This window comes from Vombatus ursinus, unplaced genomic scaffold (assembly GCF_900497805.2).
Source record: "Vombatus ursinus unplaced genomic scaffold, bare-nosed wombat genome assembly UNPS02015184.1, whole genome shotgun sequence".
Classification (NCBI taxonomy): domain Eukaryota; kingdom Metazoa; phylum Chordata; class Mammalia; order Diprotodontia; family Vombatidae; genus Vombatus; species Vombatus ursinus.
This window is the reverse complement of record NW_020954962.1, coordinates 32791-44436: the sequence shown is the minus strand read 5'-3', so window position 1 is coordinate 44436 and position 11646 is coordinate 32791. Positions and strand designations below refer to the sequence as shown.

The window sequence follows — 11646 nt, the reverse complement described above, 5'->3', positions numbered from 1 at the left end:
TCATTGTGGACACTTATACTTCAGAAATGATCGAACACTACAAATGAAGACTTGATTTTCTTATCAATATCATCATCGTCATCCTCATCATTTTTCTTGTGTCACCTTACCCTTATATGTTTTATTTATTTTGCAAAAAACTGAGAGATGAGAAGATTCATTGAAGAAAACAACTATCCCACTTATTAAAGCAGTAGATTTACTTTACCCCCCAATTTAAGATGTTTCCCTTTCTACATTGTCTTGAAGCTGGCTCTATCTTTTGGAATATGTTACAAAAGTATGTTATTATTGTTGTGGTTGCTGATAGAGTTATTGTTTGTTGTTGTTGCCACTTTAGTTGCTGTTCTCATGAATTTGTGAGTTTGTTTTGTTTTGTTTTGTTTCCCTTCTCTTTACATATTTTCTTCAGTTACATGCTCATGGCAGACTTCCAGATTAGTGTGGTGCTTAAAGCCAGAGTGCCAGACAAAATGGATATTTGGAATGAATTTACTAATGAAATGTCATGGTAAGTTCTTGTAGTATCATTCAGCAAGTAGAGATATCACCCATAACAATAATTTTTGTGAGAAAATACTTTGATAACCATTAATTTTCTGAATGTTTCCTTCACATCTTTGTTCCTGAGACTGTATATTAATGGATTCAACATGGGAATCACCACTGTATAAAAAACAGTGCTTACTCTGATCATGAGCCATGAGCTTTTGGAACTGGGCACACAATAGAGGCAGAGGATAGTCCCAAAGAAGATGGTAACAGCTGTCAAGTGGGAGGCGCAGGTGGAGAAGGCTTTATGTCTCCCACTGGTTGAAGGCATCTTCATGACAGTTATACAAATAAAGAGATATGAGGTAAGTATAATTATGAGGGTGCAAAAGGTATTAAAATTTGAAAGACTAAATAGAATTACCTCAGTTAAGTGTTTCTCAGAGAAGGAGGCAGAGAGGATGGCAGAATACTCACAGAGAATATTATTAATGATGTTAATCCCACAAAAAGACAAGATAAGGAGAGAGTAGGTGAAGATCACACAAGAAATTAGGCCCCATGAATATGATATGGTGACCAGAAGGGCACAAAGTTTCTGGGACATGGTGACTGTATATAATAAGGGATTGCAAATGGCTACAAATCGATCATAAGCCATCACTGCCAACGTGAACATCTCTGTCACCACACAGGTGACAGCAAAAGAAAATTGCATGATGCAGCCCATGAAGGAGATGGTTCTGTCTTCCACAACTAAGATTTCTAACAGTTTGGGTGTAATTATAGTGGAGTAACAGAAATCCACAAAGGATAAGTGACTGAGGAAAAAGTACATAGGGGTGTGGAGTTTGGGGTTACATCTGATGGTCACAAGCATACCCAAATTTCCCACTATAGTCACGACATAGATGGCCAGGAACACCAAGAAGAGAGGCACTTGGAGATCTGGGTAATCAGAGAATCCTAAGAGGATGAACATCACTGCAGCACTCTGATTTTGGTTAGCACTCACCATGGTTCCTTTTGGAGAGAATTTGAAAGTCATACAAAGGTAGGAAAAAAAATCTAGGGCTATATACTTCAAAACATGACTCAAATATAACACTCCCCCTACCATTAACTTTATGACTTATTACAGTCTTTGCTTTAAAACACATAGTTTCAAGGAAACTAATTCAAATTGAATAGCTCTAAATGGATCGAAATTGAAATTTCTGTCACAACTAAATTGATCTCTTTGCAATATTTATCTATTGGTCCTCGTTTCTTTTCTGGGGCTAATCCTTCTCTTACAGTTACCACACTGATTGGCCTAAAACATCGATCAGACCATGTCACTCTTCTCCACAAACTTTAAAATTTCCTTTTTATCTCTGGCATCAAATACAAACTCCTATGTTTGGCATTTAAGGATTTCCACAACTTTGACTCTCATCTACTTTTCCAGCTTTAGTGTACATTATTTCTCTTCTTGCCCCATGTTGTCCAATCAAAATGACTTTCCAGACATTTCTCACACCTACCTTTTCATCTAATTAATATACCTTTGCATACCAACTCCACACCCACCTCAATGGAAAGGTACTATCTCTTCTGGTCTATCAGAATCCCTAGGGTTTTTGTTTTGTATTGTTCTGTTTTGTTTTTGTAATTTACAGCACACTTCCTTAGTTCTACACTTTAATAGTCCTTTAAGCATGCCATCTTCCCCACCAAATTACCTTCTATTTATTCTGTATTTTTCCCTTAAATATCATTCTTAGAAATATTTCCTGTTGTCTCCCTAAAAAGAGGGTAAGTTACTTGAAGAAGATTGTTGTCTTTTTATTGACAGCACCTAGCAAAATCCCTGGCAAACAGATGCCATTTAACTGATGTTTTTGAATTAACTGATTGATGTATTAGACATTCCTTCAAATACAAGAATATGGCTATCAGACCTTTTCCTCCGCTTCTCCTTAATTATTCTATTGTCCTGGATAAGCATTCCCCCTAACTTCAACTGATCTTTATTTGATATAAATTGGAACCATCATAAAAGCACCCAGAACTGAGGATAGTACTAATTGTGATCCTACTCAAGAAATATATATTGTTTCGATAAGTAATATAATATTTATGTAATCATACAAATATAATATTTGTAACTGTTATAGTAATTTATGAACATTATAATATTTCTATCACCTCCTCATAGAGGGGTGATTTGTTCTCTTAATTGTCCCTAAAATCTCCAAATATTTCTTGACTTCCATGGAATATTCATGATTCGTAATAAATGTTTAATGCTCTAAATCATCTAGATTGTTTTTTTTTTCCTCCAGATAAAGCAATACTTGGTCATGAGTCTTCTTCTTGTATTTGTAAAGTTCGTATGTGGGACCTCAGAACAAGAATATATACTTGTCTTATAAAATTTCATCCTATATATTTTGGACCATTATTCTGGCCTATTAAGGTTTTTTTTTTAAATTCTTTATTTTCCCAACCAATATCTAAAACTATGATTTGGCAACTAGAGGTCCCTAGATGACTCAACTGGAGTCATGATTCAGATTTTCTAGGAAATAAGAAATTGTTAGATAAATTACACTTAGGTCTAGCTTTCAAGTAGTTCTGAATTTGCAAAATTTTACCATCATTCAGCTTACATCACCCTATTTTCAATAGAAATTACCTAAGATAGTTTATTAAAAATCTATATAAATTATACCTATGGCAATTTCATCTCAACCAATTAATTGCTCCTTGCCACCCTGTGTAATAATTATAATTTTATTTGTGTAGTGAAGGCTTTAGGTGAAAATTTCCTCATGAGGACAGAGCATCAACTGGTGCATTACCAAAAATCTTATACAGTTGGATGTAGCATGAAATAATTTAATGCTTTGCCCATGGTCATACACCAAGTATACATCAGAAGCCAAACTTTAACTCAGATCTTTTATCGAATAAACTGCTGAAGCTCACCAAATCAGAGATTCCATGAAAAAGAAAATAAAATTTCCTGACCTTTTTGTTTTTCATTTAACTATGCTGGTCCTTTGCAATCACGACTTCCTTGTTCAAATGTTTGCTAACCACAGTTTCAACATTTTTTTTAAATTTTCTTAATATGGGGAATTTGAGACAATCCCACTGACATAGATGTTTCTAATTTCGTTCCTCTCTTTAAAATAATTGTAGGATTTACCTTTAATTCTGCAGATGTCTCCCTTGTTCTCTGTGATATTTCAAAGCTCACTGCACATGACTCAACAATCTTATCTGTTTCCTCTTTTAGTACTTGAGGGTCTATTTCATCTATCTGAGTTAACTCGGCATTTCTATCTCTATAAAACTTCTTGCATTTATGCTCTCTACTCACACATCCACCACCGTCACCACCTGTCACCAACATTATTGCATTACCTTTTTATTTGATCTTTTTGTTTCAATCTTGGTCCCACTCCAATGCTTCATTCACACAGCTACCAAAGTGAGTTTTCTGAAGTGTAGGTCTAGTAAAGTAATTCATTCTGTTCAGATACATCCAGTGACCTTCTCTTGAATCTGGAATTTAAAAAAATTCAATTATTTGGCATTTCATTCATATATTTATACAGTTATGTACATACATAGCTTTGTATGCGTATATGTTTTGTATATGTGCATAGCTATGCATGTTTACATATACATGTACATATATGTATATACATTGTATATATATATCTATGTATGTGTGTATACATTTGCAACATGTATACACACATATACCTATGTGTATGCAAACATACATATAGATACAACACAATCCATGCATAGCTATATTTACAACACACGCATATAAATGCACACATAGGTGAACATATATACATATATGTAAATGATATTCTGAAAAGAACTCATAATTATTCCTCTAAAATGCTTTTCTCTTTCAAACTTCCCAATTTTTATCAGAGGCACCATACCCCACCAGTTTCCCAGATTCATAAATCCATAATTATCCTGGAATCTGTATTTTCCCTCACCTCACTTTCTTGATCAGTTGTGAAGTCTAGACATATTTCTACCCCCACAACATCTGATAAAAAAAAATACCTTCATTCACACAGCTAACAACTTAGGTTAAGGTCTTCATCCCTTCTTGTATAGACTGCTAAATGAGACTCTTAAATGGTCTTCCAGTCTCAAGTATCTCCTCACTCCATTCCATCTTCTATACTAGCATAAAATGTATTCTGCTCTGTTTTGATTTTGAAGCTCTATAAAACCTGACCCAAACCAACCATTCCCGCCTCAGTGGGAAACAATACTTAGCCATGAGTCCTTCTTCTTGTATATGTAAAGTTGATTTGTTGGACTCCAGAACAAGAATTTATATTATTCTTATAAAATTCCATCCTCTGTATTTTGGACCATTGTTCTGGCCTGCTAAGGTTTTTTTTTTAATTCATCATTTTCACAAACAATATCCAAAACTATGATTTGCAGTCCCTGAAAATTTGATAAGCATGTAATCTATGCTTTTGTCCAAGTCATTTGTTTTAAATGATCACTATCACATGGCAGCAAGAGATCCCTACATGATGCATGTGCCATACAATCAAACTAGATCTTCTCTCTGTACATAAAACATGATCCTTTAGGTTCCTTATCTATACCTTTGCACTGATCATTCCCCATGCCTGGAATATACACCTTCCTTCCTTTTGCTAGACAGTCCCTCTTTTCCATGAAGACACAGTTCAAGCACCATGTTTGACATGAAACCTTTCTTGGTCCTCACCAATCTCAACTCATTTTGTGATTTTGCACTTATATCATTGTTCTAAAAAGATCATATCTCAATTTTCTATCAATCTTCTATACCAATATTCCCCTCATATTCTATACATGATTTACATATTATAACATATGACTTTTCTTTAATACATATTGTTCTATTTATACGAAGCTCCCCTTTTTGTCGTTAAGAATTATTTTTTTCCTTTAGAATTTCATTCTTGAGAGATTTCTGACCTTCCTAGGACGACTTCATCTGATCATTTTCAAGAACCCTTTGCAATCTGCTCTTCTAAAGTCTAGGATGTGTATCAGAGTATCCCCATCTTTCTCTTCTCTATCAAATGTTCAGTGATGGAGCAGACACTTCTCATAGGTTTCCATTTTAACTAACCCAATAAAGAGTTCCTTCTAATAAAGAGACTCAGATCCACAATACAATTGGTCCTTATTGATCTCTCAGTTTTTGGAGGAAGAACATTACAGTCAAGGCCAGTAAAACAATGAATACATGCTCTACTTGTGTGTGTGTGTGTGTGTGTGTGTGTGTGTGTGTGTGAAGTTAAGAGAAAAGTTCAATAGACTTAATTAAAGTCACATTCTTATATCATGCCTCTATGTCAAACTTGTGATCATTTTCAAAAACACTTCACCTAGTTGTTACTTTCTAGGTCATCTGATGAGAGTTCTGTTTCTGAATCTACTTATCATTACCTCGATGCTGTCTACCGTGGCCCCTCTCTAACTTCTCAACATTCCTGATGTGATTAACCACAGAAGTATGTCTTAATGTTTTATGTGAATCTTATCTTCCATTTACTTCGCCTGTTTATTTTAAGTAAGTAATACCTTTCCAGTGTCATATACTTGTCATGGTTCTCGGGCTACTCATTCTCAATGATAGTTTTAGGTCAAATTTCTCCTGTAGTTTGTAGGTTTTGTAGTTCATTCCCATTGTTAGTCATATATGATGCCTTTCTGTAGAGACAAATGAGGTCAAAATATTTTATTACAGGGGGCAGCTAGGTGGCGCAGTGGATACAGCCCTGAAGTCAGGAGGACCTGAGTTCAAATCCGGCCTCAGACCAAACACTTGACACTTACTAGCTGTGTGACCTTGGGCAAGTCACTTAACCCCAATTGCTATCTCATCTGGTAATCTCTTGTCCTGCATTATAGCGACACTCCACATTATCTTTAGAGTGATTTTACACACACACACACACACACACACACAGAGAGAGAGAGAGAGAGAGAGAGTGAGAGAGAGACTTATGCCTTCATCTCCCTTTTCATCAGATAACATAGTTCTATCATGAAACAGTGGATTCAGTACTGGACTTGGAGTTGGGAAGATCCAAGTTCTAATTCTGCCTCTGATAAGAGTTTTGTGATCATAGAAAAGTATGATAACTTTTAGTTTCATCTTACCTTGATCTCTCTAAGGAGAGGAGAGGAAAACGTAGAGTATGGCCTCAACTCTCTCTCTCTCTCTCTCTCTCTCTCCCTCTTTCTCCCCAACAATGAGAGGCAGAGTTGCACAATGAAGAGAGAGAGATCTGGCCCCAGGGTTAAGAAGACCTGTTTTGAATTCCTTTCCTCTTACACATATTGTCTGCCTCTTAGTGTTATAGGCAGAGAAGGTGCAATACTGCATTTGTAGAGGGATTTTCTTCAAGACGTAGTGCTATACATCAATGAAATAAAAGATCAGTTCCTGTCCTTTTCCCTATACAATCTAGTTGAGACAAAATCAAACAAGCAAAAATGCAGATTTGGAGTAGGAAGACTTCATTTTAATTTCTGGCTTTTCCATTTACTACTAATGTGAACTTGATAAGTTACATAAACTTTCTGAGCCTCACCCAGATTCATTATACATTTCAATTCTATTAAAAATTTGCCAAGTATAAACAACCACATATAAACATACATACGGGCACATAAACATTGCACACTTCATTTGTGTCATAGTAAATACCATGTATATATCTTGTCTGCTAAACTCCTGCTTTAGATTTTAATATTCTTAGAGAAGCCAGTTATCATAAATATGTCTGTGTCCTTCTAAGTGGAGGAGGGGTGATGCATAGGGAGAAGACTTACACATGAAATTGACTATGATACAAAGCAGTGTACCAAAGGAAGGTCCCTGAGAAGTGATAAAAGATAACACTAGGGGATTCCTTACATGGGCCAGGGGAGTAGACTTGAAGAGAAGGGAGAGAGGATGGAGGATGGAGAGGATGGAGAGAGGATGAAGAGAAGGGAGCCTTGATGGAGGAAGTGGACCTGGATGGAAAGAATAGATTTTAACATGTATAAACAGAGGCCAGTCATTTTTGTTGGTGTAGGGTCATCAGTCTGACATCTTGTTTTCTTTTTTTTTTATGGTAATTTTTATTTATTTTTTTGTTTTCAACATTTACTTCCACAAGATTTTGAGTTCCAAATTTTCACCCCATCTTGCCCCTCCCCTCACCCCAAGATGGCATGCATTCTGAATACCCCTTCCCCTAGTCTATTTTCCCTATTCCTTTCTATCTGTCCCCCCCTTCTCTCATCCCCTTCCCCTTCAATTTTCCTGTAGGGCAGGATGGATTTCTGTACCCTATTTCCTGTATTTCTTATTTCCCAGTTGCATGTGAAAACATTTTTTTTAAACATGTGTTTTTAAAACTTTGGGTTCCAAATTTTCTCCCTTCCTCTCTCCCAACCCACCCTCATTGATAAGGCAAGCAACTAAGTATAGGTTATGTATGTGCAGTTATGCAAAACACTTCCATGGTAGATATGTTGTGAAAAACTAACTCTATTTCCCTTAATCCTATCCCTGCCCCCCCTATTTATTCTATTCTTTCTTTTGACCCTGTCCCTCCTCAGAAGTATTTGCTTCTGATAACCCCCTTTCCTAATCTGCCCTCCTCTCTATCATTCCCCTACTCTCTTGTCCCCTACCCATGCCATTTTCCTGTAGGACAAGACAGATTTCCATACCCAATTGAGTGTGTATGTTATTCCCTCCTTAAGTCAAATCCTATGAGAATAAGATTCCCTCATTCTCTCTCACCTTCCCCCATTTCCCCTCCACTGTAAGAGCCTTTTCTTTTCTGTTTTTTTTTTTTTTGCGAGATAATTTACCATGTTCTACCTCTCCCTTTCTCCTTCTCCTAGTATAATCCTCTCTCACCCCTTAATTTTATTCTCCAGATATGACCCTTTCATTTTCAACTATCCCTGTGCCCTCTATCTATCTATCTATCTATCTATCTATCTATCTATCTATCTATCTATCTATCTATCTATCTATCTATCTATTTATCTATCTACATCTATATATACGTACATATAATTTTTCCCCTCCAACTAATACTGACAAAGGTCTCATGAATTACAAATATCATCTTTCCATGTAGGAATGTAAACAGTTCAACCTTAATAAGTATCTTACGATTTTCTCTTTCCTGTTTACCTCTTCATGTTCCACTTGAGTCTTGTATTGGAAAATCAAATTTTCTATTCTGCTCTGGTCTTTTCATCAAGAATGATTGAAAGTACTCTATTTCACTGAATGACCAATTTTTCCCCTGAAGGATTATACTAAGTTTTTCTGGGTAGGTAATTCTTGGTTGTAACTCTATCTCCTTTGCCCTCCAGAATATTACATTCCATGCCCTGCAGTCCCTTAATGCAAAAGCTGCTAAATCTTGTGTTATCCTGATTGCATTTCCACAACACTTGAATTGTTTCTTTCTGGCTGCTTGTAATATTTTCTCCTTGAGCTGGGAACTCTGGAATTTGGCTACAATATTCCTAGGAGTTTTCCTTTAGGGATCTCTTTCAGGAGGAGATTGGTGGATTCTTTCAATTTCTATTTTGCCCTCTGGTTCTAAAATATCAGGGCAGTTTTCCTGGATAATTTTTTGAAAGATGATGTCTAGGTTCTTTTTTTGATCATGGCTTTCAGATAGTCCAATAATTTTTAAATTCTCTCTCCTGGATCTATTGTTTTTCCAATGAGATTTTTCACATTGTTTTCTAATTTTTCATTCTTTTGGATTTGTTTTACAGTGTCTTGATTTCTCATAAAGTCACTAGCTTCCAATTGCTCTATTCTAATTTTTAAGGAAGTATTTTCTTCAGTAAGCTGTTGGACTTTCTTTTCCATTTGGCAAATTTTGCTGTTTAGGGCATTCTTCTCTTCATTGGCTTTTTGGACCTCTTTTGCCGTTTGGGTTAGGCTATATTTTAAGGTATTATTTTCTTCAGTATTTTTTTGGGTCTCCTGTAGCAAGCTGTTGACTTGTTTTTCATGATTTTCTTGCATCACTCTCAGTTTTTCCTCTACTTCTCTTACTTGCTTCTCAACATCCCTTTTGAGCTCTTCCAAGGCCTGGGACTGATACATATTTTTCTTGGAGGCTTTGGATGTAGGATCTTTCACTTTGTTTTCTTTTTCTGGTTGTATGTTTTGATCTTCTTTGTCACCAAAGCAAGATAATATAGTCTGACTCTTTTTGTGCTGTTTGCTCATGATCCCAACCAATTACTTGAGTTTTAAACTCTTTGTTAAGGTAAGAGTCTGTTTCCAATGTGGAGAATATACTGTCCCAAGCTTTGGGGGTTCATACAGCTGTTTTCAGAGATACTTCTAGGGACCTGTAAATTTTCAGTTCTTCCAGGGTGCTATGACAAGGGGCAAGGTGTTTCTTCTCCACCACCACAACAAGCTCCACTACGCCAGCACCCCTCCTCACCCCAGTACTGCCCCTCAGACCTGTGACCCAGATCCAAGTACAGGCACAGCAAGAGATTCCTGCCTTAGCACTGGCAAACAGGTTCCTGCAATCCCCCTCTGATCAGCCACTCAATTCCCCCTCAGTCTATGGGTCAGGAGCTCAGGAGGCAGCTGCTGCCCTCAGGGTGGCTGAGACCTAGCTTCTTCTCTCACTGCAGTCACAGACTTTTCCCACTGACCTTCTAAGTTGTCTTTGGCGTTTGTGGGTTGAGAAGTCTGGAAACTGCCACAGCTGCCCGCAATTCAGTCCTCTGAGGCCTGCTCCAAGGTTGCTGCAGCCTGCACACCCATGCCAAACTGCGCTCCTCTCCCAGCCTGGTGCAATATACCTTTCTGATCAGCCATCTAGGTTGTCTTGGTCTGGAAATTTGTTTCATTCTGTCTTTTTGTGGGTTCTGCTGCTTTAGAATTTGTTTAGAGCCATTTTTATAGGTATTTGGAGGGGTTTGAGGGAGAGCTTAAGCAAGTCACTGCTTTCCCTCTGCCATCTTGGCTCTGTCCCCAGAATAGAATTTTGAGAACTCCAGAGACAAGACTAATGTGTCAACCCCCAAAGTTAAGACTTTCTCTCAGCTGAAATCCTGTTCCTATTACCCAGGTAAAGTAGCTGAGGGGCTTCAACCAATCTGCCATCTGCAATGTCATTCTAAGTCTGTTTAAAACTGCTATGATCTATAAAGGGTATCTTTATTTGTTCTGAGGAATTACTAGCCACTAGGATATTGCCCATAAGCCAATATTAATTAAATATTTCATCTTATTTCTAGTGCCTTCCCTCAGTTAACGATTTTCTATTTTTCCTGTATATATAGCTGGTTTGCATACATTTGCTATTTTTGTCTCCCCTATTATATTGTAAATTCCTTGAGGACAGCAACTATCTTTTGCTTCTTTTTGTATTTCCCGCATTTAGCATAGTATCTAGCATATGGTAGGTGATTAATATGTATATATTGGTGGACTGATTGATCCTCTTGACTTGCCTTTTAAATTACTGACCTCTACTCAAAGGGACCAAGGTGGAAGGAATTACTCTCTGGGACTGTAGGACCTCTAGGTGGAGGATTTCCTCAACAATCCCTTCCAGCTCTCCTATTTGATTTGGATTAGATTTTAAGACACATTACCAGTTTTTACAGATTTATTGTGAAGAGCACCTACAGGAATTAGAAATAGCTCTTTTTGATAATCCCCCAGAAAATTCTTCCTGATTAAGCTTTATGTTATCTGCTATCAGCAGAAATTAGAACCCCCACCTCCTTTACCCCTCCTTAACTTAAAGAAATTTGCAGTAATAAAAGTCCTAGAGTGGTTTGCAATTGTATCTTCTAACCTAAAAAAAAATTATCCCTCCTCATTTGCTTTTAAAGTCTTTCTACTCTTCGCCCAAATCTTGTTCGAAGTTCAACTTCCTCCTTTTAGTTATTGATGACTTATAAATAATAAATTATTAGTCAATTGATTTGAATTTCTGAGTGAATCTCTTATGACTAGCCCCAGGCACTTATATACTCAACATGCAAGTCCATACACTTACCAAAGGACAAATGCCTTTGTATGTCTTATTTCTTAGATATGAATTGATGGGA

General features: G+C 36.8%; 1 protein-coding gene across 1 annotated transcript; it reads right to left on the bottom strand.

Annotated features, from left to right (window-relative positions):
• Window positions 1–547: 547 nt before the first annotated feature.
• Window positions 548–1510, bottom strand: LOC114031582 (olfactory receptor 5D18-like). Its single transcript, XM_027846714.1, has one exon. It carries the CDS (start codon window positions 1508–1510, stop codon window positions 548–550), a length of 963 nt encoding a protein of 320 aa, XP_027702515.1.
• Between the last annotated feature and the right edge of the window lie 10136 nt (window positions 1511–11646).

Excerpts from the sequence above, each read along its gene's own strand:
- LOC114031582 (XM_027846714.1), bottom strand. The coding sequence starts at position 1,510 with ATGGTGAGTGCTAACCAAAATCAGAGTGCTGCAGTGATGTTCATCCTC.